General features: G+C 37.6%; 1 protein-coding gene across 7 annotated transcripts in view; it reads left to right on the forward strand.

The window, feature by feature from the left end:
- Nucleotides 1–27,314, forward strand: part of ATP2B2 (ATPase plasma membrane Ca2+ transporting 2) — a 360,194-nt gene that overhangs the window by 281,818 nt on the left and 51,062 nt on the right. For all 7 annotated transcript variants that reach the window (XM_018084874.1, XM_029964651.1, XM_018084876.2 and 4 more), the window contains 5 exons: nucleotides 129–293; nucleotides 2,466–2,680; nucleotides 3,994–4,236; nucleotides 23,800–24,041; nucleotides 24,578–24,812. In XM_018084874.1, the coding sequence (XP_017940363.1) occupies nucleotides 129–293; nucleotides 2,466–2,680; nucleotides 3,994–4,236; nucleotides 23,800–24,041; nucleotides 24,578–24,812 (1,100 nt within the window). The remainder of the gene's footprint in view (nucleotides 1–128; nucleotides 294–2,465; nucleotides 2,681–3,993; nucleotides 4,237–23,799; nucleotides 24,042–24,577; nucleotides 24,813–27,314) is intronic.

The raw sequence follows: 27,314 nt of genomic DNA on the forward strand, positions 1-27,314 counted from the left end.
ACTCTGGTAATCATTGTCCCAAGCAGCCCCTGCAGCAGATGTTGCTGGTTGAACCCCGTAAGTACGAACGCTGAGCTAAAAAGAACGAGGGGCAGCTCGGGAGTAACAGTTTTGTTCTGCATTATCAGCCAAGCAGCAGGACGGGGCTGCTGCCATGGAGATGCAGCCACTGAAGAGTGCAGAAGGAGGAGAGGGAGATGACAAGGACAAGAAGAAATCCAACATGCACAAGAAAGAAAAATCTGTCCTTCAGGGAAAGCTGACCAAGCTGGCAGTCCAGATAGGCAAAGCAGGTATGGCTGGGGGGCTGACCAAAAAACACTGTGTTAATGGGACCTGAGAGTTGCAAAGCAAATTTTTATTTTTTTTGAAAGGGACAGGCCTTTTTTACTGCAATGGCTCACTCATAAAACTGTTCTATGGTTATTATGTGGTATTGACAAACTTTTCTTCCTCTGAAAATTAGCTTTGAGAGTCAAGAAGCCGGAAGCTTTGGGCAACTTGGATTGTAATGAATATTTGAATCAAAATGAAATGTAGCTTTGCTCATAGTTAATATTCCCAAGCACAGTAATTACATATTTAATTTTGTCTCCCCTTAGAACTTTGAAGTACATGGTTCCAGAATCTCTGTAATCTCAAAATATCACTCACACAGAATTTCCCTCTTACGGATTCTGAAATCATCCTGTTCTCCCTTAATATCCATGTTCCTGCTTTCTACCCAAGCATGACACAAGTGTTGACTCTTTTATCCAGAACCATCTGGTCCCTGCTGTTAGAAGCAGCACTTCTCCAACATGTAGGTAGAAAGTGGAAATCTTCTGTGATGGCACAGAGTTCCTTAGGTTTGTATTTCTAGTGCTATTGAAGAGATTTTGGTCTCTCTCCAGATCCTTGGCTGAGGTCCTACAACAGCTTCCTCACTTTACCTCTGCTCTATTTCCCTTACCCTTCTTCACCAGTCTGATTTCTACCCCACATATTCCTTCCCCTTCCTTTTAAACTTCATTTTGGTCAGTTGATCACATAACCCCAAGATGCCAAATTCTCTTTTCCTGCACAGTGTGTGACTCAAATTCTGTGGTTATCATCTCTGCTATGCAATCAATGCTGTGCCTGGTTTCATATTGCTCTCTCCTTTGTTTCCCATGATTATTAACTTCTTAGGTTAAGTACCTTTCTACACTGCCTTTGATTCTCACTCTCTCTGATATTTCAGCAGGCCCGTGAATATCACAGTTAAAGTGATTGTGTAGGGATTTCTAACCATAATGTGGCGACTAATGTGAATTAAATTAATTAATTATTGTCTCCTTTGGTTTTTCTTTGTCATTGGGCAATCTATGGGGATGTCGTGTGTTGTCATGAGTATAATATTTTAATGGATTTTCCTGTGTCCTCTGGCATATAATGCTCTCCCTGACTCATCTGTTTCCTGTCACCCTTAGCATCCTTCATCTTACCAATTTTTTTAAAGTGCAGTCAAGACATGAAATTCACAGTATTCTCCTTTTTACTGCGTGATCCCATTAGGGAAAAATTAATTTATTCTGAAATGCAGGCTTAACTGCTTCACAGAAACCTGTCAGAGAGCAGTAATCACAGCAAGGCAAAGCTGAGGCTCTGCTGGAGTTTTTATTTGTATACTGCACTCCAGGAACGAAATTGTGGAGGAGCAGTGTTATCCTAGCAGTCTGTGCCACTGGGAGAGCATATTAAGTGCTTGGGATCTTTTGTGAATTCTGTGAAATTTTTGGTAATGTCTCTGCTTCCTTTGAACCTCTCCTCATAAAAGTACACACTTTATGGATGTCCCTTGGAAAAGGGAAACCTTGGAAACACCTGTATTTATCACATTTTCAAGAAACTTAGTTGAAAACTGTTCTGTGGATAATTCTCTGTTACTGCTCCCTTATGTTCACCCAGATACATCCCTAGGGCTTTTCTAAAGTGTTTTATGCAACAACATAAACTACAGGAGACTATTTTTCTCAGGTCTCCTAAGACACATTTATTAAAGAGAAAAGTGAGTGTTTGAATATGGATAGACTAGTAATGTGTAAAAGGTGGAGGTTAAAAGGACAGATAAATATTTTACCAGGCAAAATAATGTACTAAATTGAAAAAAACTTAAATAAGTGACAGAGGAACTCCTGGAGAACTGGACTGGCTGGGAAGTTTTCAAGGCAGCAGTAAGACAGTGTTTAAAAATGAATGCAGTGTGATTCAGCTGTTCTGCAGCATTCAGTGTTTCTTTATGCACTGGACTGTAATGCTGTTGTAATTATATTATAACAATGTTTCTTCCTGTAGACTTGATCATTATCATCATTATTAATATTGGTGAGAAATGTCACTTAGAATAAGAAAATAATTTCACATCAAATTCCAATGCAGATTTCTGATTTCTGATGTTTTTAATTGTGTTCTGTGTTACAGTAATGGATCATTTCTCTTTCCAGGTTTGGTGATGTCTGCTATCACTGTCATAATTTTGGTACTATATTTTGCCATTGACACGTTTGTGGTCAACAAGAAGCAGTGGTTGCCTGAGTGCACTCCTGTCTACGTCCAGTATTTTGTTAAATTCTTCATTATTGGTGTTACTGTGCTCGTGGTTGCTGTTCCTGAGGGACTTCCACTTGCTGTCACTATTTCTCTGGCTTATTCTGTAAAGGTAAGAGGCATTAAAAATAATCATGGGAGAAAAATGCTGTTTGCTCGAGTTCACCACTGAGTTGGCCCTCAGGTTTTATCAGGTGTGAAGAAACTTGGCCTGCAAATTATGTGCTCAAAATGTTGTTTAGAGTGAAATTGTTTTAAAGTAAACTCATATTGAAAGAATCTAACAAAAATGTGAATACATATGTTTTCTAATAGATCTCTTTAAAACCACACAGTGCAGGATAATCAGGTAGTAGAAATACCTATTTGACTTGCAAAGAGCAAGGAATTTATTGAGCAGAATTTACTCTGAGAACAGTCCAGTCTTTGGACAGGGAATAATTTTGTATTCAAATTTTCTCGTGCAATAGGACAAAGTTTTGACAAGGATTTGAAGCCTTCAGGAACACTTTACAAAGAAATTAGAGTTTCACTGAAGCTTTCATGTACTTTTCTGAAGTGCAGTTGCAGTTCTTTGAAGTCAATGTAAATGATTCTGTTAGGAAGCTAAAGAGGATTAAAATCCTGGACTTGTGGATTACTTTAGCAATTTAGTCAGATGGGACTTATTTAAACATTCTGGCAATCTTAGATGAAGATGACGTAAAGTTTATTCCCATTTAGCATGTAAACAAATTCTGAACTTTAAGAAGGAATATCTTGATTTCTATGTAGCCAAATATCATAATTATTAGGGGGGAAAAAAACCATGTCTCGAGGATGACAGTTTGCTAATAAAGACTGTTGCTGCTTTTAAAATATTTTCTCATTCTTCTTATGTCCTTCATCTGACACCCCTTTCCCTTTTCCCCCTTTTTCCCCTTTTTTCTCTTTTTCCCCTTTTCCCCCCTTTTTCCCCTTTTCTCCCCTTTTTCCCCTTTTCCCCCCTTTTTCCCCTTTCCCCTTTTTCCTTTCCCTTTCCCCTTCTTCTGGATGTATAGTCCATCCATGTGCTGCAAGATAATATCCTGGCATTCCAAGCATTACTAAGAAAAAGTTGAATATTTGCCATAATGATGATGTTTGAAAAATGCCTTTATTTTTATTTTCTTTAACTAATCTTTGCTGTTGGAGCTATTTCTTGAAATGTAGAATATTGCAAACAATTATGGAACCATTTTAGCTTATTCAAGGCAAAATTATCTCAAGGATAATCACAGCTTGGTTGTCTGTAAGGGTCTGGGATATTGGCCTGGATCAAAGTTCTAATTTAGGGAGCTTTATGTTTTCACAAGCAAGACTAAACCCATTCTCCTGCGCTTTTTATAACCCATGTTAAAAACCTGTCAAAGCAAAATCTTGAAGGTTTTGTTTTTTTTTCCTTAGAAAATGATGAGGGACAACAACCTGGTCAGGCACTTGGATGCCTGTGAAACGATGGGAAATGCCACAGCCATCTGCTCCGACAAAACCGGCACGCTGACGACCAACCGCATGACGGTTGTCCAAGCCTACGTTGGTGATGTCCACTACAAGGAGATCCCTGACCCAGATTCCATACCTGCCAAAACCATGGAACTGCTGGTTAATGCAATTGCTATCAACAGTGCTTATACTACGAAAATTCTGGTGAGTAGGCTTTTTTTTTTTTTTTAATCAATAAAATAAAACGCAGCAGAAGGAGGTGCAGGGTTTTTTTACCAAGCCGTGCTAGTTCCTGTTGTTGATTATGAAGTGTTAAATACTGGTGCTGCAAAACCCATATGTTTTATGGTTTGGGGTTTTTTTATGGATAGGGATTTACTTATAAGTACAAGCCCATGCAACATTTAAAAATCTCCTGCTGTCGTTAGATTGGAATGGCTCGGCTTTGGTGCAGATAAATTTGTTCACACAACTGGTTCTTACTGAGATTTCACCTGTGCAAAATGATTTCTGTGTGTCTGAGAACTTTCAATTGATTCTCAAATATGACAAATTGGATTGGTTAAATCAGTGAGGTTAATGAACTTCGTTCCTTCTGGTTTCAAGTGAGTCACATCCAGAAGTATTTAATTCAGTCTGTAAAGGAGGCCAGAATGGAAATATCCATTTTGCTTGTGGCATTAGGTTCTTCTGCACAGAGCTAATTAAGAGGCTGAAAAATTTTGCAATTCCAATAGATTTGTTCTTTGAAAGGTCAAGCTGGATTTTAATGTTGCTGAACAAGTAGACTTTTTTTTTAATTTATGAATATATGTATTGTCCTTTTTATTGTTCTGTGCTGAGCTGCATAATATAGTCTTGCATACACTTCATGTTTGTTTTAAAAGTAGTCTTTTAAAATACTGTCACAGAAAACAAATAGTGCTGAGTGCTGGAGCACACATTGCCTTTAAATCTTGCTATGTAAATATCTGGATATTAATAATAATCCACACTGGGAAGAAAAATGTTTAGAGAAATCTCACACAGACGTGCAAAGTGTGTTTGTAGCAAAGGTATTTCTGAAATGAATGCTCTTGAGGATTGTTTGGCCAGGATAAGTGTACAGTACACAGGCTGGGATTAACACAAGGTAACAGAGATGAATTTGGGATGAAGGATAACAGGTACCTATCTAAATTTGTGTTAGGATAACTGCTACAGTGGTGACACCAGTCACACACCAGTTCACCTTCTCTGAATCCTGGAACAGATGTAGGTTTCTGAGTGAGGAGGCATCAGGCTTTCCAGTCATGCCTCTGTAACCTTAAGTTTAATATTCTGTCATTTTTCTTGTGGTAATAATTTCATTTAACTGAAAAATTTCTGGTCAATAGTAGTTCTAAAATGGTCTTAATGTAATTTTGAATTATTTTTTTTTTCACTCTGACTTGTCTTCATTGCTTCTTTTTGAAATCAGCTCTGTGTGCATATTAAAAAGAGTCAATATTTCACCATCTCAGTACTTTTTAAAATATGCACAGAGACTGATCTGTGAAACTGATAAATGGGTGAAACCCTCTGAAAATCACATTTTTTTCTGGATGCAGATCAGATCTTCAGCAGCTAACTGCTTGAGGTTAGCTGTGTAAAATTAATGGTGATTTTTAGCTATTACACAGCACCATAAGATAAAGCCTTGTGGTATGTCCCCCCCCAGAACCACAGCTCCAGTGACAGAGGAGTTCATTTTATTCCTTGTCTAGAGCAAACTCAAGTTGAACTTTAGGATACAAAGTATTGTTCCATAGCCCATTTTAAATCATAAATAAATGCAGTAAAAATCACCTGGGGGAGTTGTTTCCAGGATGAAGTCCACAGAATTATTTCTCTAGCTGCTAATACCAAATACATCCCTGTGTGCTCATTCTTAGAGCATGTTTAATCAAATTGTGAATATCAGCTCCAACCCAAAGGGCATGTAAGAGTTGTGTCGCTCAGACTGAGTTTTGCATATTCTATTTTTGGCTATCTGGTTATGCCTACGCTGTAAATTGTGCTTTGTGTGAACTTCTGTTCAGAGGGATCACATATGGGGCCATAAAATTAGCCAAGATGCTCTGCTGAATGAGAAATATTCCCTCTTGCATTGTCTTTTGATTAAGGGGCAATTGAACCATTGATAAAAGCATAAAAAGAAAATAATATCAGTGCTCGGGATAAAAGATTCGAATTTCCCTGAGAAATTAAACACAAATTATTCCAACTGAACAATAGCATCATTAAATATAGCTCTTTTTAATGCATTCCAAGATTAAGTTGCTGAGTGAGCTGATTTTGCATTCCATTAACTTCAGAGCAACTTTAATGCCGCTTTAATGCTGTTTTAATGCTGTTTATGTGAAGCTGTTCTACAAAAACCTTTTCAGCATTCATGTTTTGGATAGCTGTCCCACATGAAATAAAATTAGACTTCATATATTTTTGCATGTGAGCTATGATGAGGGCTGTGAAGCGTCTCTTACTCTGGGAGCAAAAATTTGCATTCTGGGAATACTTTGATTGCACTCAGAGCAGAAGCACATTGATCTTGGATATCATAGAGCAGTAATGAAATAGGGACTCCAAACACCAAAACTATTGATTTGAACTTTTCTGTGGAGCTCTTCCTTGCATAATTTCAGTTTTAATTAGGAAGGTATTTCTTCTTTTAATTTCCTGGAAGCTGTCCTAGGGCATTGGGTGGGTATAATGTGTTCTTATTAAGAAGACATCACAATTAGTATTTCGCTGAGTGATCTTCAGCACCCGTGAAAAAGTCCCAGCTGAGCCTGTTATTATTAGGAACTAACACAGGCATTTCATTTGGTACTTGATGGGTGCACAGGGAGACTAAAAGCTACTTATTCCTGTATTAGGTGGATCTCTGGATCTGCAGCAGGACTGGTTTTTTTCAGTGGATCTGGAGCACCATTTACTGCACTTGCACAGGGTGGTGGCAAACCTTTACCTGAGGGTCTCCAAGGGAGAGATGTCACAGGAAAGGGCCAAACATTCCCTCCCTTCCACAGCTGCTGCCACCTTAGGGAATGAAGCTAACATATGTTAGTCTATAGGTTAGTAAATCTTAGTCAAGTTATGAATGTGACCCGGGAAAACTCCTGGAACAAAAAGGCCTCTGCTGGATAAAACCAGACAGGGAGAATGAGGAAAAATAAAATAAAATAAATTGTAGGCAACTTTACTGCGGCCAGAACAGTGTTTTATATGCAGAACAACACCTCCATACAACACTAGAACATCCATCTAAAAGATAGTGAAGTTACCAAGGTTGCTGCAAGCAAATTCCAACCATGTTCCTACCACGTGGAACAGGGATGATGGATCTGCAGCACAGCCACAGCCACTGGGATTTACTGGGAGAAAGGAAGGTGTCAATTCACCACCTTCTTTTGGGTAATGGCTGGTGCCTGAATATATAGTGAATAATCTTACTAAAATAAGTGAAAAAAAAAATTCTAACTGCTTTGTACAGAAAGCAGTTCAAGGGATTTTGGCACAGAATTTTATTTTTATAATAATATTATTATTATATTAATATTATTATTATTATATGTCGTTCTTTTGACTGATTGTCTGATGCAGAATGCTGGGGTGAACACACTGCCTGTTACTTTGAGAAAAGAGATGAAGGGAGGCTGGCAGAGCAGGCTGTGAACCCAGAATATGTGGAAACTCCCAAGAAAAAAATTACAAAAATTCTGCAAAAGTAAAATGTTGAAAGTAATGAAAAATAAGATTTAACACAACAGCTGCTTTGCAGGAGTAGATTCAAATCTCTTGTTGGTGTTGAGAACACGGATGGAGTAGCAGGTGAAGGGCTCCTTTCATTTGGGAGGAATATTTGCATCCAAAAGAAGTACAACTATCGGGATTGTTGAGAGACACAATGTTCCTGTAAGGAACAACCTTTCCACAGATATTTCAAGTGCAAAATATACTTCTTTCTTAGAGATTTTTTTTTTTTTAAATCAAAGTCTGAATTTTATTTATCAAATACTTGGATTAATCTTGACATTTTTTATAATTTGTTTAATCAGACGAAAAAATTGTCTCAAGAATAATATATATATATACAGATATATTATTTAAGCAAGAGAAACTTACTGTTTTACCTTTCACCTTTCATAATTTCAACACTATCAATACAGTAAGACCTTCTTAAAGACAACTTTGGAGTTGTTTTGGGGGGGGATATGGATATTTGGAAGTTTCCTACCAAATAATTTTAAAACTTGAGTAGTAGTAGGTATGTTTATGGATATTCTGAACAGTTCCCCCCATTAATGTATAAAGTTATTACTCATGGAAAGGAGGATTGAAATGCCATCTTTTGAACAGTAGCTGCTCCCTAATTCTTGTCTGACAGAGCACAGACCTTTCCTTTGTTCTGTCTATATACATTTATTTGTTTGTCTCTGTTTGCATATGAAGCCTTGTTTTCCAAATAGAAAGGAAGGAGACCACAACTGTTTAGGAAAGATTGTTTATTTCATTTTAACAGAGCTGAAAACCCAATAGACCAGATGATGCCACACATACCAACAGAAAATAGAGTATTTATAAGTCATATACAGAAGCAGAGCCTGTGCTTTATTGTAGCTTTACCTGCCAAAGACATCCCTGTTAAATGAAACTGCTATTGCATATCCCTAGAATTCTCCTTATTCAAAAGAGAAGCATGAGAAAACAGCTTTTGACTTCCAAACTACACTTTTAGTTACTTTGGCATATGAAACTGGGAAGATAATTTTACTCTCAGGTATGGTTTTCTTAAAAGCAACTCGCAAGCTCTTTGTTTCTTGTGTTAAAATACCCATAACTTGACCATTTATTTTTGCTGCACTTGAAGGTTCAGGTAGTCTCTTATTTTATCCAGCTTAGTTCACATTGTTAACAGTGTTTGGAGTAAAAACAGATTCTTAGAAAAACCCATCACCAAAAACACACAAAATGTGAGGACAGAAACGGGGATAGAAAAATTAATAAGTATAGATTGAGGAAAGCTTTAATTTATGATAAAATTAAATGACAACTGAGTCAATGGCCTGGCCTAAATCCTGTTTTATTCCTCCTGCAGTTCCCTACCATTAACATCAAGGCACAAACACAAGTGGCAGTCCCAGTTGCTGCCTTAAAGTCTGTGAAGATCAGTCATTTATCAGGCAGACAAGGGGCCATGAGAGAGCAGGGCAGCTTTGGGCATGAAGAGGCAGCAGAAGAAGGAATGAGAACTCTGGAAAACTGTTGCAGTGAGGGCACATGGAGGGGGAAAAATGGGAAAACTGGCAAGTGAGGAGAAGAGCTGATTCTCACTTGGCAGCAGCAGAGTTTGCACGTGTTCTTCACAGTTTCTCCCCCTTTCCAGCTTTGTGGTTTTCCTTGTTTTACTGCACTGTGTTTTCTCCACAGGGATCCCAGCTTTGTCCACAGGGAACTTTGCAGTGGTGGTTTTGGTATGGCAGGGCTTGAGGGAATTTTGGTGACAACCTGAGAGCAGTGACCATCCCTCATAACTTCTTTTACTTCTGCTTTCTTTCCTCAGGCAATGCTCAAAAATAAATTCTACCTTTAGATAATGTGTGGAGATGTCAGCAATCTGTGTTTTAAGGATGGGAAGGAGGAGAAGTGCTGTTTGACAGCTGTTTTATGTAAGGGTAGATCTGTGGAATGTGTTATCCTTACTTACTGTTCACTGGAAATCAGTGAACAGTAAGAAACATATGTGGAATGAATTTTTTCAGCTTGGCCCTTGCAGTGACACTGGACCAGCTTGTTTTTGGTGTCACCTGGCTTTGGATGAGGGTGGCAAGAAGAAGGGGGAAGGGGTTTGAATCAGCTTTCTGTGCTGACACTGTGGAATATGTTTGGAATGGCAAAATCTTTTACTTCTTGAGTAATTAAAACCATCTAGAAAAATTCACAGAAAAAATGTGCTGAGAGGAGGAGACTGATGAGCTAGTGAAGGAATTCAAAGATGACTAATTTCTTCACTGTCTGAAAAAGAATACAGGAGTTTGTATAAACTCATGAACCTCTGCTCCAGGTTTTACAATTTGGGTTCTGCAGTCTTGGGGGTACAGTAAGTAACTAAATATACAATACCAGGAGAAACACAGAGGAAAATCTACTTTGAAGAGAGTCAAATTCACGATTTTCAAAGGGGAACCTTCCAGCCCAGCAGGGATGGATTTGGGTCAGTAAGGGTGTCCTGCGAGTCAAGGACTTGTGGATAATACTTTAAGTCTTTTATTGGCTTTCAGCACATTAATTTGGTACTGGAAATTTGTGAAAATTGTCTATGCTCTTATTTTTGAAGGGCTCAGGTGATGGCATTAAAATATTGTCTGCACTGTTTCTGAATCTCCAGCAAAATGTTGCTGAGCCATTTAAAATGAAAAACGTCTTTGATTTAATTGAAAATTGATTGAACTGATTTCTAAAGATCTGCATGTTTTGTAAGAGGTTTTATTTCACAGGCAAAATTATTCCCATCATATGTAAATTTATATCTTTATCTCCTTTTTTTTTTGTATGTTCCCAATGTTATACAACTGTATAATGTAGCTATAAATTATAGATGGGAACAAAAAATGCAGGCAAAAGCATCTTTCTATATATAAGCCAGACAGTCATCACAAAAAAAAATCCTCAACAACATATTCTTTAAAAGTTTTTATAAAGCACTTGGTAAGCATTTTCTCAGAATAACTTAGGCAGAAGAAACCCAACCTATAGTGTCCATATTATTTACTGTGTAAATAATAATTATCAGGGACAATGGATTGTGTTTCTAGGAGTGGCAATTAGCAGAGAGTAATGATCTTCACACATCACTTGCCATTGGAGTTCTGTAGAATGAGAGGTACAAATACAGCTTTTCTCACTAAATTAGCCACTGGCTTAATAATTGAAATGACTGTGTTTAAGAAAGATTTGCCTGGGATGTGTTGTTATCCCAGTCGTGTGCTCTCTGCCATCAGGGCACGGGGCCTTTGCCCTGCCAGCAAAAAGCTGGTTTTAAGTAAAGTCTCCTTTCCTGGGAGTTGTGAGGTCAAATGGAGTCAGCTGCCCAGAAAGGTCCTGGATTTGCCTGAGCAGAGGGGGATTAGGGAGCAGGGATGGGAGCAGGGCCATCCCATACATCTGCTGCTGGGGGTTTACCTGCAGGGTGGCAGGAGTTTTATAGGTAGAAGAGGTGAGAGAAATGTGCTCAGACAGAGCTCATCCTTTCACTGGATCTCCCATTATCCAGCAACCTGTAATTATGAATGAACTGGGCAGCAGGTTTGAAGCTCTGGCCAACTTTCTTCCCTTGTTCCCAGTCAACTTTCCTGTCAGAGAAAGGGGTGACTGTCCTGTCTCAGCAACAAATGGATATGGGAAGAGAGAAAAGAGGGATAGATAAGATAATCCTGCAGTGTATCATGAAAGATCATTCGCATCCTACCTGAAAGTTTACGATCAAGTTAGATTAAATATCTTTATTTTCTTTCTTCATGTGACAGAAAACAAGGTAATAAACCCCTCCTTCATACTGACCTTCTTTGCCTTTGGAGTTTGGTAATAGCAGACTCCTTTTATTCCTGCTGGAATAAATAATCACTGCAAGATTATAAACAGGACTGACAGTCCCTTGGAAGCTTTTTGTTACCATAATATCATTTCATACATTAGATTTTTTTTTCGTGTTTGCTTGTATGAAAATGAGTAAATTAGATTTTTAACTTATGATGAAACAAATATTTTTTTCTTATTACCTTGCAGAGGGTTTTCTTTTATGTTATTTCTCTTATGCTCATGTTCTTATTTTCTACTCATCTTGTCCTGGTATAAGGTGATTTACATATGGAGAATTACTTCCAGCTATTTCCAAATACACCTGTTGATGAGTTCAGGTTTTAACAGTGAGTGTTTCCTGCAAGGTACTCCACAGTGTTTTGATCCAGATTTATAAATATTGCTTCTTATTGCCTGATGAGTTTTAGGACCCCTCTTTCTTTTTAATAGAATGCATTGACAATGAATAATTTTAATATGTACTTCTTGTCATGCCTCTGATACCCTACCAAGATAAAGTCATCACACCGTGGAGCTGATGGATGTGCTGGTTAGGATGTAGTGTTAACACTTTTTAGGGGATATTCTCAGGGAGCATTTTTCCTAATGAGAGTTTTTGTTTTACGTGAATTGGTGTAAACCAATTACTTCAGGCACATTTGTTTTAATGCAGGTTTTCTTTGTGCTCTTGATCATCAGGAACAGGAAGATAATACCTTCAAATATGGTAATTTAATACCAATTTTATAGAAAACTCTAGTGGTTTTATAATCAAACATACACCAACTGGCTTATTAGAAATCAATGTGGTGACTGAATCACCTCCTAATGAAATATGACATTCATTTCCTTTCATATTTATGTTACATAAATCTATATTTTACACAGTGTATAGTTTTAGTATGTTTTCTTACTACTCTCAGAACTCCAATGTGGTTTATTCCTCTGGGGAAAAAAAACCCAAACAACAACAAGCCACCAGAAAACCTCGACTGGTACAATGCCTGAAATAAAACTAATCAGCAACACAGTTTATGACAGAAAACACTGTGCTCATCTCAGAGCAGTAAATGGCAGGAGTTACTTTGCAGACTTGAACGAGTTGACTTGTTCACTGCTATTCTTTGAGAATGAAATTGTACTTAATAAGATTTATTACCCTTCTGTTAGTGTAAGTTAAGTACTATGTTTCTTTTGGGTCACAGGTAGTACTAGAAAGTTGGTATTAAATATATGGGAAGTAAAAAACTCTGCTTCAAACTCTAGTTCCTGCTGTGTTCTGCAGGTAGACCCCACTATTAATTTTTCTGTCAAGCTTCCAGTTTCCTTCTCTTGTGTGTGAAGCTCTTGGCTCCTCTGGGTTCCAGTCAATCATATTTCTGTGTTATTTACAAGTCAGTGTGGGAAGAAGTCCAAAAATCATGGCCTTTCTGCTTTTAGAGATGGTTCCAAACGAGCCAGAGAAATCCTCAAGAATGGGTGGGATTCTGAAGAACTGTTCCCCCCTGATTCTGAGCAAGCTGTGAAGGGCACTGGCTTCTCCAAGGCACAGGACTTCTGATGGATCTGATTTCTTGGGTGCAGATGACTTTGACAGAGAGAAGCCAAAAGGCATCTGCTCCAAAAAATCCTTTTCCCAGCTGGAGTCTAGCAGAGGAAAAAGAGTTTTCTAAGGAAAGGCTGCTAGGGCATTTTTACTCAGTCAAAGCCATCCAGTTCCTTATCATCCCTGAAGAAATGACTGGCATGCTTTGGCAGACACCTGCTGGAAATGGAAAAACTAAGCTTCCAGAAGTTATGAAAATTTAGGAAACCTTTAATAAGTAATTCTGTGAACCTTTCTCACATATGTGAGTGCAAACCCAGAGCAGCAGAGTATGGCTGGCTACTGGTGAATCCTTATGGAGACATTGGGACATCTTACCCTTCTGAAATTATGGGTGAGTGTCAGAAGATGTCATGGTACCAAGTTGGTCACAGTACCAAATGAAAGTATTGAGCATGTTAAACAGTTCCACTGCAGATTTCTTATGCCACTGTTGTTTTTCTGTTGCTTCCACTTATTCAAGTGGGCAGAGAGTTCAGCTACTTTAAAAGTTGCTTCACTCCGAAGAAGAAATGTTGTCAGTGCTGGTTTTGTAGGGGCTATATATTTGGAAAAGGTGAAAGACAAGATTTTCTGGGAGAATTTTGCTATAAAGAAGGACAGGATGTTCAAGCTTTCCATCATTCCTGCCCCATTTCCTCCTGAATGAGTAATCAGGCAAAAATTGGCTGCAGTTTCAGTCTGCTGTTCTGCCCAGCAAAGGCATCATTCTCAGTGTCCTGACAAGGAGAGGGACTGGCCAGAGGACTGAATTTATAATGCATCTCAAACATTATCCCACCAATCATGCAAAAAAAATCCCTCCAAGAAAATAGTAGATAAACATCACTATAACATATTCACTTGAGCTCATCCATTTGCCTCCCCAAAACCCAACATCTAACTCACCAAAACCAATATAAAAATAGCTTCAGCTGATATGTGCTAGGAAAGAGGAGTACATTTTGTGTGATCTGTGAAATATCTGCTCTCGGTGTTTTCAGACTCGTTTGGAGATGGATGTTTGAAGAACCCTTTTCCTTGCTCTGGAAATGAGTCCTATTAACAGAGGAGATCTATAATTATGATGGGCTATAATCAGTAGATTCAGTCAAGTGAAAAAAACTTCCTTTTTCATGGGGCTAGATTTGCTCTGCACTTACTAAACTTAGCTCCTTAAACTGTACAAATTGTAACTCTGGTGCAACCAGAAATGCAGTGACTATTAAGACCAATAATTTGAGTTTGGACTTTTCAGCTTTAATTTGGTGTTTCTAGAAACTTATTTTTCTCATCTGAAGTGTATTTAATAGATTTTGAGGGGGAGAGAGGGCTTGGTTGGCTGGTTGTTTTTTCCAGTTCTGATTAGTTAATAAGCATAGAAAAGGTAAAGCAAATTGAAATGAGAGTTGGTACATGTGGATACAGGTGTTTCACACCTTTGTGGCTGAAATTCCTGCACAATGGCTAGTTAAAAGCAGGCATGAGATGCATTTCAGACTAATAGTGGAGATGTTTTTAAAAATGTGATTATTTCTATGAAGAGAGTTAAATAGTTAATAAAGAGTGAGTAGTTTTGTTGATTATACATTCAGAAATGTTAAATGAGGTTTTCATAGGCAGCCTCAGTGAGAGAAAGGCTTAAGATGCAAGGGGGAAAACTGTCAATAAATTACTAAAATATGTAGCAGAGTGGCTAAAAGGGCATTTTCCAAATGGACAGTTGCTACTTAGATCACTGCTACAACTGAAGAAAATGTATCTCTATCTCCATAAATCTAAAAGATGAGGTTTCAACCCTAAAATATTGGTTGCATTGATGCTTTTAATGTTGGCAGACCCCACGGAAATCCCTAGGATTGGTTCTAGTTTGGAAATACATTTTTTAAACTGCAGATGTCACCTTGAAACTGAATTTTCACTACCTGCTCAGCTCCACACTGTGCAGTTTGTCTCCTGTCTCTGTTTTCTCTGTCTGCAGCACTCCCAAAGCCAGTCTAACACCAGTAAAAACCTCAGTTTAATGGATCTGAACTGAGGTAGCAGCTGCTGGTTGTCATTATGGAGGTACCAATTACAGTTCTGCCATTAAGTGCAATTTCTCTTTTGCACTTAGTGAAAAATGTTCAGCTTGTTTGTTGTGCAGGACAATACAGCAAGTGCTTGCAAAATATATGGAACAAAGTATTGGAAATTTATAAAATCCATTAGTCTGCTCTTGATTTTAACCAATTTGGTTCAGAAATTGTGTATTTGTCTCTCTTGTTTGTGTTCTGGCAATATTGGCAATAGGGGAGAAACATGCTCTTGCTCTCTTTATAGCTAACTTGAACTGAAACCTTGCACTTAGACTATATTTAAAGTAAATTGATTGTTAATTAAAGTAAGTTAATAACAATTGCTGTGGCTAATTATTTTGATTATATAGGTTACTTGTCAACAGTTTGTGCTGCACTTAAACAAAGCTGGAATGGCACTAGAATAAATCTCACAATTGCCAGTTCCCTGTGGCTGTACAAAAGGACAAGAGTGCAGATTTTTAATGTCCAAATTTGGAAATGGGATACGTAATTTTCCAAATTTAGAGCCAGATTGTCATTAAATGGCACGTTTTAAGGGAACATATAAATGGTTTTGATCAATAACAATAGGAAGGTCCCCAAATACAGATGAATAACATCTTATAGTATAATAAATATACCAAGACTCTTCTGGGGAAAATGTGGGGAAAAATCTGTGTCAGTAAAATTCAGTTTAATCTCATGTAGAAACACTAATGTTGGAGTATCCTAATCATAACTATGATTAATTAGTAGTGTCATAACAAGGCAGAGTTCATTCTCTGAACTGTGATGTGGTGTATTAATGTACCTCTGGTTAAATTAAGCCATGAATTATTGTCATTTGGAATGGAGACATTGTTTTCAAAATTATTTTTATTTTTTTAAATTAAAAGACTTCCGATCTTTTATTTTAATTATTTCAGCCTTGAAATATAGATTATTTATTTTAAAAGGAAAAAAAAAATCAAATTAGAGAACCAGAATGGGTTAGGAGATGAAAAAGAATAACTCCTGTGACATCTTTAGGTTACAGAGTCATTAATGAACTGCAAGGTACAAATGTAACACCTCTGTCACTCTTTGGTTCCTTAGAATAACTACTGTTGAATTACATGTGCAGGACCTTAGGAAAAGGTGTTATTATTATTTTTGTCATAACCTGAAATCCCAAAGCCTTACTCTGGTCCAAATTAGATTAATTACATGGATAAATGTAGCCAATTTTAGCTTCATTAACTACTTCTGCTGTAACTACCCCTCTTTTTCTCTGGCTGTGACATAGAAGGAAATAGCAGTTTTTGCTTTAATTAGTGCTCAGGGTGGTCAAACACTGGCACAAGTTGCCTGTAGAAGTTGTGGAGTCTCCCTCCTCTGAGCATGACTCTAATTTTTTAAAAATATTAAAAAATGCTAACATACATATTCGTATGTTAGTACAAAACTAACATGTCCATCTTTAGCTGTAACTAGTGAGAAGAGGAAAGAATTTGCATGTTTGCAGTAGTATTTTTTTTTTTAATGCATCAGAGGTAAATTTATCCCTCAAGTGAAAAGGGCAATTTAATTATTTGCTATTAAAATTAAGGGCAAAGTATAAACTCTCTTTGAATGTGTAAAAATAGGTGAGAGTCAACGAGAGAGGGAGCAGGGACTGCCTCACCAGCCTTTCAGTCTGTTCTTCACGCCTGATTTCACCTTCCTTCAGGATCACTCTGGGGGGAATTTATGGGTGGCATCATTTTTTTTCCCTTGTTCCCGTTATTTGAGCTGAAACAAGCAGGAGTCCATAGTCACTGAGCCACATCACTGCTCTCTCAGCTTTGCTGTGTTGATGGGAAATGTCACACTGATACATTGCATAATTACAGCTGCCCCCATTTTATGGGATTATTGCCTTGCTGGTGTTGCAGGAAAGATGCTGAAATACACTGCTTTTAGATAAAGTTATATCTGACTAAATTTATATCTACCTCAACTGTGATACCACAGTTGTTTTGTTACTTATGTTGTTGCATCATTTTCGGGTCTATCTTCAGATTTTAGGAAAAAACATTCCATAATTATCCTCCTAAAAATGAAATAATTATCCTGCATCGCAGCTAATCTGATACAGGAAGCCTTTGAATATCCCCCAATTGTTGTGGTAGATCTAATTACACCAGTTGTACCTGGATAATTCCATTGTTCCAGCTACTGAACAAATATACTCTTTCTTACACCCAATACAGAAATGAGTCAAGAATTCCTGTTGCCATTTTCTGGGGAAGTTTGGGCAGATCTGGTAGTTAAATGGTTGTTGATAACCATGAGGGATATTCCACATGGAATATCAGGGGGGCTGCTCATGTACAGAGAAGGCAGCTCATGAGCTCAAGATTAACAACTCACAAATGTATAACCTCATTATTAAACGATTTTGTTGGTGACATTTTTGATCCCAGCCTTCAGATTTTACATCTCCTGTGAGCCTTTCACTGTGTTTTCATTGTAGGTTGTCTAGATGTGGAAGGAGTTAACAAATCAATGCCTGTCAGTCAGCATTTGGAGTAAATTGCCTTGGGTTTGGTGGGCTTGTGATGGTGGCTCCTGGTGCCTGCAGTAAATAGTGAGAACTCGAGGTGACTTAAATGATGCACATTTTCCCCAGAAATGGAGCTGCTGTGGATATTAGGGTTTTTTGGGTGATGGGAAGCAAAAGGAATTAGCTGCTATATCCCCTTTTGACGTATTTCCAGAACAGAAACGTGGGAGACACATGAATACAGGATAACACTGGTGAAATTTCAACCATTTATTTATTTATGTATCTATTTATTATTCACCTCTCTACATTCTCCTTTGTTTTACTCCTGTTTTATGCTAGGGTCTACTGCTGATGTGATTGATTACTGACACACATCTGTGTAAAGCCATTTTTTTTTCTCTTAATCCTGTTTGAATTGTCAATTCAAACACCTTTTGTCCTCCTGCCTGTGACAGTGATGTTTAAGTGTCTAAATCATGCAGGAAGCATATATAAAAAAAGGAAAAGGCTTGATAATACAGGGGGAATTAACTAACCCCACATTTCCTTTTACCATCACCTTCTTTTTGATTCCACCTGTCTGAAAATATGTGGCACCATTAGAGGTGAACATTGTCTTTTTTTTTTTCCCCTGACAAGTCTGTAAGAAGCTCTTCACAATCAAAGCCTAAAATGTTTTGTTTTAGTTGAACTGTATTAGCATTTCCAAAAACATATCAAATGCCACCCTACAATATTTTTCTGGCTTCTGTGCAGCACTGTATCATTATGTACCATGTGAAAAAAAACCTGTTATATTTAGAAAATATGTCCAGTCTCAGTTACTACAGCATGTACAGCACCTGTTAAAGGGTTCCCAGATGATTTTGTTGACTGGTTTAGAACCAAATTCCAAATGTTTGTACAATAGACCTTTGTAATTATAAATGTGCCATCATTGGACCCCCCAAAAATGGTGCAAACTGGTCGAAGCCAGGAATTTAGAAGCCTGTTATCCTTAAGGGATGTGGACCTCCAGTTCTTTGGAATTGAAGTCCTTTGCTTGAGATTGAAATGAAGTAAAGGAAGAGACCAGTATCAGTAAAATGTATAAATATTTTTAATCCTCTGCCGGCAAATTTAGTAAAATTTAGTAAATTTGGAGATAAATTTACTTTCTGATGAAAGGCATAAAAGTGAATGGGAACACCTACATCAGTCTACCCAGTGGTGTGCAAAAGAATAAGAAAAACCATCAAACCTTTAAACTTTTAAGTGTTGGGCTTTAAGTGCAGTGAGTGAGCTGAGGACAGAATGTAAAGTCATGCACCAGAGTCTTCTGGTGCCACAGTGATTACACAACCAGCTCCAAGTTGTTAACTGTTCTTTCCTTATGCTGACCCCAATTCAAAGTGACTCTTGACTTTAACTGAATTTCGACAGCATTGTACTTTGCAGTGATGATTCTGAGCTGTGAAATGGCACGTATGTTGTCAGAAAGAAAGTTCCTCTCTGTGCTCTGTATGAACCAGAGGCAACTTCTTAAGCAGTAACAGGAAGACACTCAAAATTCCAACCAGTCCAAGGACAAACTGTGATCTTCCCCATCAGTCAGGTCAAAAATATTATTTAAGATCTGTCCTCAAGGGTTGCAAAGATCAGAATCTGCACAGATATAGAGACTAATTTTTATTCCTGGGGACTTTATGGAAATAAATTCGTAGCATTTTAATGGGGCACAGCTGATGCCAGGTGTTTGTAGTGAAACTGTTCTTATCAAAATCCATGGCTTTTGCCAATTTTCCTCCCTATCCCACCAGAGGGGGAAGGGGTAGTGAACAACAAACTGTGTGATACTTGGTTGCCAGCTGGGGTTAAACCATTTCTCTGGCTCCAGAATCCCAGGGAAATTCTAAATGAAACTAGACCAGCTGATGGCTGGAATTATTGTGTTCTTATTGCCAACACATCTTTTGAAACCTTTTCCCATTTTGTAACTGGAAACTTTATTGAACCAAGCAAAGTTTTCTTAATCCTTGGCTAAAAAGAACTCCTTTAATTCTGAAGCTTTCCTCCAAAATAACCAGTAATTTTTAAATCTGTCTTGGTTTACCTTGAAGTCAGTTAAGGAAACCTGTATCTACTAAAAGCTGAAATATTTGATTACAAATGCTGTATGTTTTTATCTTGCTCTAGATGTCTTACATTAAACCATTGGTTCAAATTATGTAATGAATTTGATAGTATCACAGTTTTTCAGTAGTTCTTTTCACAGTGCTAGGAATTAAAAATATCACATTGATTGAACAGCATTCAACCCTCTTGGTTATTTTACGTTTTAAATACATCATGTTTAAATATGTACTTAATTCTATTTTCTCTTCTGTTTGAGTGAATAGATTATGGAGTGGAAATCTTTTGCAATTTAATTTTGAAAATCTTTGTTTTCGTCTGTCTATTTGTCTGTTGTGGTTCTGAGCTCTAATAGAACACCTAGTAGGGGTATGATACTCTAGCAAAGCTCATTTTTTATCTTAATAAATTGGTATATTTACAATCATCATTATTCTAAAGGAGTAGTTCAATCTGTAGAACACAGGAGAATTACAAAAAACCAAATTAAGACTTAGAAAATATGTGAAATCCTAACATTTTAATTTGGAAAGACTGCTCGGATCTTCTTGCAAAGTCCTCTCTTTCCATGTCAGAAGGGGCAATGAGAAAATGAGGTTTAGAAGACTTATGGTAAAAATGAAAGCACTATAATTTCCTAATCTAATTTTCAATATTGAAGTGCTCTATAAATTACACCCGCAGTTTTAACTTTCTTCCTTCTTAAAACTCGTTTATTAGTCAATTATTTTTCAGCGAAATAATTCTGAAAATTCCCTTTGTAATCCAAATTCACTGTCAGGTCAATACTGGCTTTGGATTGGTGTTTTTAAGCCTCAGTAAGGCAGCTGTACTTTGACCTAGAAACCTATTTTGGTCTGGTGGTTGGAACAACTCTTATTTAAACATCTGTCCGCGGTTTCTCTCACACGCGAGTATTTGCTCGCCATCGAAACGTTGCTGTCGAATAACACAAAGGCTCGGAAGAAACACTTGGAAAAAAAATTTTGCAAGGATCAGGGGAAAATCACGATTGGAGGAAGACACTGGATCAGTCTCTTCCTGGTAGAAGATGGTAGAGTTTGTAGCTGATTCGTGCCTTGAAGGAGGTCCTTCACTGAGCTCCTGAAAACGTCACAATCGACTGAGTCCTCACTGCCAAAGCTCAGTTTTCCTCCTCTGTTGTCAAAGGCTTTTCATCCTCCGAGGAGCCAATGAAGTCATTCCTACTTAATTATTCCAAACAAACCCTTTGGGCTGCCCTCGGAATTGTTTTCCGGGCGCCACGGACGGAATTCGGCCAGAAATAAATTTAGATAACGGGCCCAGCAGGAAGTTTCAAAGGCAGCAGCTCCTGCAAAGGGTTGTCCAGAACAATCTGCGAGGAGGATGGGTTTGGCGTGGGGATTTTGAGCTGAAACAGTGCAGGGAAGGAAGTGCTGGTTGCCAGCTCTCACCACCATATGCTTTATTATAATGTGATGTACAAAGAGTATGGAGGCAGCAGCTGCTCTGGAGGGAGGTGGCCGCTTGTTAGGTTTTGAAACCTTTCTGAAGTGTCTGCTCCTTTTCTTTTCACTGGTATTTTTTCCCCCCCTGCTTACATATTTGCATTGAAAAGATGTTCCCTGAAAGAAATCTATTTTTAGGCCGCAGTGAGAACAGCAGAGTGTGATCTACTTTTTGCTGAAATAAAAACGATTTCGGAAGGGCTCTGCTATTTAGTTTTTTTTATGTTGTGAGATGTGGGCAGCTTTTTGTTTTCTTGATATCCATTCACATCAGGGCATGATGAAATCATATATATAAATCAATTATTGTCTAGGATTGTGTTTCTTTCATTGGTTTCCATGTGTGTTCTAGTGGCCTGATCTCATTCATATTTTAGGCATTTTTCAAGATTCACTGACTTCAGTGGCAGAGACAAGCAAAGCATCAGTGAGGATTTAGGTCTAAAATGGAAAAAGTTGGATATGATATGGACAGAGGAATTGATCTTTCCCAGCAATTCCACCCAGGCAGGGAGGTTGATGACTGTTCCTTTGAGAAACCTGGAGTCCTTGGCATGTCTCAGGAACTACGTAGCTGCAATGCCATGAAAATGAACCTTATTTATCTAAACAACACTGTATTTTAAAGAGTATTTTTTGACTCCTAACTGAGAGTTTCATATCCTCTGAATGCAAATCCTTCCAGATGCTACAAGCACTTGCATTTTGATTTAGAGATCCTTAAGTGAATGTGAGAATCCACTGGGAAGTTACATCATAATATAATGAGATTATAGTGGGACAAGTTGTTATAACAGATAATAAAACTAATATATCATATTGTCGTTTTTACTGCATACTGGTGTATTACATTGACCCTGGAGTAACACTCAAATGCCATTGCAAGACCAGTGTGGCCCATATAACTCAGTAATAATGATGGTTCATAGAGAAGAAAGATGTTACAATCCCTTTTGGGAGGATAAATCTCTTTGAGACAAAGGTTTTTGGGTTATTCTGTGTTATTCTCCCCAGATGCATCTTTCACGAAAAAGAGATGACATTTATTTATCTGTCACCAGGTATATGTTCTCTTGGTGATAGAAAGATGGTTCTAATGGGAAAAAAATTCATGTTTATTTGCTTACTTTAGTTCTAGAGCAGTCTACTATTATCTGTCTGACCTTCATTCTTCAAGTCAGCTGCTGTTGGTGGTTATCTGGAGCACTTACATACTTATGCTTACTTAAAAGATCCCCCTTTTCCTCTTGGAGCAAGAAACCAAATCTCAGCAGAATTACTGATTCTCAACTTTAATCATTCCCTACATAAACCCTCATCCCACTGAGGGATGACATAAGGAATCCCATTTACTTAGGAATCCCATTTCTGATGTAAACTGGATTTTAAAGTCTACAGTGAAACTAAACTTGGATTCTGAACATAGTCCTGCAAAATGTGAGGTAAATGTTTAACTCACACTGAAAATGATGACTTACAGTCTTGTCTTGAATCCAATCCACATCTGTTTTCAGTGCAAATTAAAGCTGTGAAATGACTTCTTGCTTTGATTCCCATAAGAGAAGTTTTGACCCTAGCTTAAGGAACCCTTTCCTAATTCTAGTGAGCATAACAAAATTTAAGTTATCAACAGTCTATAGTTCACACATTGGGCCCTTTAGGTCGATCTGGAGTCTTGACAACACAAGAACGTTTGGTTTGGAGTGTATTACGCTTCCAAGAAAGTTTGTACATGAAATGTTTGTTTATATTTTGGATGTCAAGGTAAAGCCTTCCTTGTCCCAGAAGGACTGAGAGTTATCAGGAGTTGCACAGTGTTTAGAGTACTCCATTTTTTTTCTAATACAAAGCATTTCTTGTCTGAAGCAGCACACTAAAGTGTGCTAATTCTAAAAATGGGCACTTTTAGATATAGACCTATTTTTTACTGCTATGGTTGGATGCACATTTATTTTTACATAAAGATGCCTGCTAGGAAAGAAAGGACAGAACTTTCTTTAACTTACTGTTATAACCATGAAAATCAGGAAACCAGTGTAACTCTAAGCAAGGGAGAAAAGGAAATCCTCAGTTTGCAAGAAGTTGAATTACTTGTTTTTGAGCCTAAAGAAAGTCACTTCATTTTTAATGATGTATTGCCAGACCATCTCAAGTTATTGAGCTGCCAGTGGCTAATTTAAAAGAAAAGAAATACAGGAGACCAGCGAAATGTTTCTCATTGTGAGCAGCAATGCTTCAAGTCTGTTAGAGCTCTGTGGATTTTTCCCCTGCTTTTAAAAACTGGAAGATGTGTGGCTGCACAATTTCAGATCTTAGACTGTACGCTGTAGCTTCATTAATTGTCTCCTGCTTATTATTAGAGAAATCAATGTCTAACTCTTTTCTTCTCTTCAGCCGCCAGAAAAAGAGGGTGGGCTGCCTCGCCAGGTGGGCAATAAGACAGAGTGTGGCCTCTTGGGATTTGTCCTGGATTTGAAGCAGGATTATGAGCCTGTCCGGAGCCTCATCCCTGAGGAGAAGCTCTATAAAGTTTACACCTTCAACTCCGTAAGGAAGTCGATGAGCACGGTTATTAAAATGCCAGATGGCAGCTTCCGAATGTACAGCAAAGGGGCCTCTGAAATTGTCCTCAAGAAGTAAGTTCAGTGGATTAGTTGCTTTGTTTTTCTAAAATGCAAAATATTCTGACACCAATAAGTGGGAATTTTCAAATTTGGAATTTACTACTTCCACCAGAAATATGATACACTTTAGTAGTATGAGGTGTTAATGTTCTTTTTCAGTTTTTTTTTTAAAGTGCTCACTCTTGCAAAATTGGCCTGTTTTTATCATTGGCTGCCAAAAATTTGGGTCTAATTCAGTAGTTTACAAATGGATTTTTTACATTTCGCCCCTTTGGAAAATAAATATTTTTCAATTTCAGTATAAGTTTTAAGCCCATTAATTACGTGGGTATTGAGGAAATAATGGATGAAGGGCACTTAGTGTCTCTGTAATAAGTCACAAACAAATTCCCCCTGATATTTCAGCAGTGAATCTTCTAGAAATTTCCACTAGAAGCTTAAAACTTTCCTTCGGATTAGTGTCAACTGAAATGAGCTGATACAGGAAGATACTTTTCAGTACTCATGCAAACACAGAATCAACCTTTTTTTTTCCCTAAATAAAACAGATGTTCCAGGATCCTCAACGCAGCTGGGGAACCTCGTGTCTTCAGACCACGGGACAGAGATGAAATGGTGAAGAAAGTCATAGAGCCCATGGCCTGTGATGGGCTGAGAACCATCTGTGTGGCTTTCCGAGACTTTTCCAGCAGCCCAGAGCCCGACTGGGACAACGAGAACGACATCTTATCTGACCTGACTTGCATTTGTGTTGTTGGCATTGAAGACCCAGTAAGGCCAGAGGTATGTCCAATTCTCATGTTGTAAAACCTTTCTCAGAGAGCTGAATATAAATTGAGTCACAGGTTTCTTACGGGTTTTATCTTATTCTTTTAAATTAGTTCTGTCGAAGAAGATGGAAGGGAGCTTTAGAAACAGGCTTTACTTGATAAAAGGCCAAATTACTAACCTGATAAAAATCAACTAGCAATCAACAGATATTTAAATAAAGAAATATAGGGCTTTTTGAACTACAGGATGGAGATGACTTAACCTTCTGTCGAGGAGTAGTGTACAGGAGGACAGCAGAAATTTTAATGTGCTCCCACACATTAAAGAATTTTCCTTGTAGTAATTCAGTGATGTGCAACTCTGCAAGCAAAGAAGACGTGCAGTGATTATAATTGCCATGACTATAAGGACAACATGCTCATTTTCTCCAGAAATTGGAGTTTTGTGGTTTATTGTAACAGTTGCCACTTTACTAATGGTCTTAAAATTGTACCTGATGATTACTCAGAAAAACTTGCTTTTAATATATTTGGACAAGGAAAGGCTGCCATGAAAAGGCTGAAGGTTTCATGGGTACTGTGTTTAAATGGCTTCTATAAATACGACTAAAATTTCAACTCAACTCAACTGAGAAAATCAGTATTAGGTGTTCACACTGGAAGCATGTGCCTGCTACTACACTTGTAAATTATATTACTCAGTAGTACCAAGGGTGGAATAGGAAGTAGAAACTGTTCTGACATAGATAGATAGATAGATAGATAGATAGATAGATAGATAGATAGATATGTGGTGCTTGATAATTAATGGTGACAGTGGAGAATTAATTCAGTTTTAGGGTTTAGAAGCAGTGACAGAAGGTAAGTCCCAGAGTTGAAGTGCTGAGTGTACAATCCAGGAGTTTCCACTCTCTTTGCTCTGATCCTGCTGTTACTTCAGTACATGGTTAGTGGCTATGGTTTACTTTGGAGTGAGGTCAGGGAAAGATAACTCAGATTTTTCTTGTCAGTTCTGATGCTGCACAAAAAGTAGTTTGTTGCCCATCTTTGTCTCTTTTGGTTCTTCTGTCTCATTTTACATCTTTGCTGGATCTTTTTTAACCATGTCAGAATTTTTGTATTTGATTCACTGAGAATTTTTGGCAATTCTAGACATGTAAGGGTTTTATTTTTTTTTTACTAAAACATGAAAATTATAGATTTTTCTGACTTATTTCCCTGAATTCTTTATAAAGTAGGTTTTTACAAACTTGTAAGAGCTGTGACTTTGGGAACTAACACAATACAACTACAGGTACCAACATAACTGTTCTTTACCTGATAATGGACATTGCTGAGTGCATTTTTCAATATCAAGGTTATAATATAAAAAAAACCCCCTTGCTTAGGTGAAAACTGTATGATAAACTCCTTATCTCCACTAACACCAGTACTCACTTTATCTGTCATCAGATGGTCTCTTGCTGCTAACCCATCTGTCCCTAAGCCTGACATTGCAAGTCTTGAAAAATGTTTTAAAGCATCCTTAAGAAGTTGTGTCTGCAATGTTCCTTTAATGCTTTAGCTCATATATATATATATACAACTCAGAAAGATTTTCTCAGTGACCACTGGAACTGTCAGTGAGTCCTCTATCCCTCCAAAATCAACTCATGATACACGTTAGAAAACAGCTTTAAGTGTGGTGATGTGTGGTGTGAGAGACTGAGGGGTTGTGTAGCAGTGGGATTTGGAGTTATTATTGAAAATAGCTGCAAACTATCCTTTCATGTGATTATTATGAGTGTGTTTTGTAAGAGTACTGCTCTCATCTCGTAGGGAATAATTTCTTTGGAGCATGAGGTAAAAGTGAATAACGCTACTGAAAATAAAGAGGTCAAATCTGACTGCTATGTAAAGAATCAGAGGAGATGAAGGCAGGAAAACATCTTATTTCTAAAGAAATATTTGAATAATGTGTTGAATTTCTTGTGGTTTAACACCAGAATATGCAGTAACACTTCTTACTTCATTACAAGACACACAATCAAATATTTAGAATTTCAGAATTCTACCAAATGTTGGTAAAACCCATCTGGGTTTTGGGACTCTGTGCTTTGTTTTGTTTTTTTCCCCACCTTATTCCTTTTGACTGTTTCAAAGTGATAATAACATCATGGGAACATCTAACACAATGTTTAAATAATTGCATCTAAAACAATGTTTGAATTATTACTATTATTACCACTCCACACACTAGTAAAAAGCAGTAACTGTACCACAGGAAAAAAGAAATGAACCAAAAAACCCAGAGCCAGAATACAACTATAACTTTCAGAAAACCTGCCTAGTTATGGAATGTCTGACTTGGTTGGAATATCATGATATACATGCATGAAATCACCATTGTTGATGCAAATTCAAAGATGCTGAGTAGTTATAAGGAATATCAATATTTTGCCAGAATTAAGCCCAATCATTGATAGAGTCACCACTGGAGTGTATGAATTTTCAAAGTGCTTTCTCTCTGGCAAAA

This window comes from Manacus vitellinus, unplaced genomic scaffold (assembly GCF_001715985.3).
Source record: "Manacus vitellinus isolate BGI_N305 unplaced genomic scaffold, ASM171598v3 scaffold_77_pilon, whole genome shotgun sequence".
In the NCBI taxonomy this organism is placed as follows: Eukaryota; Metazoa; Chordata; class Aves; order Passeriformes; family Pipridae; genus Manacus; species Manacus vitellinus.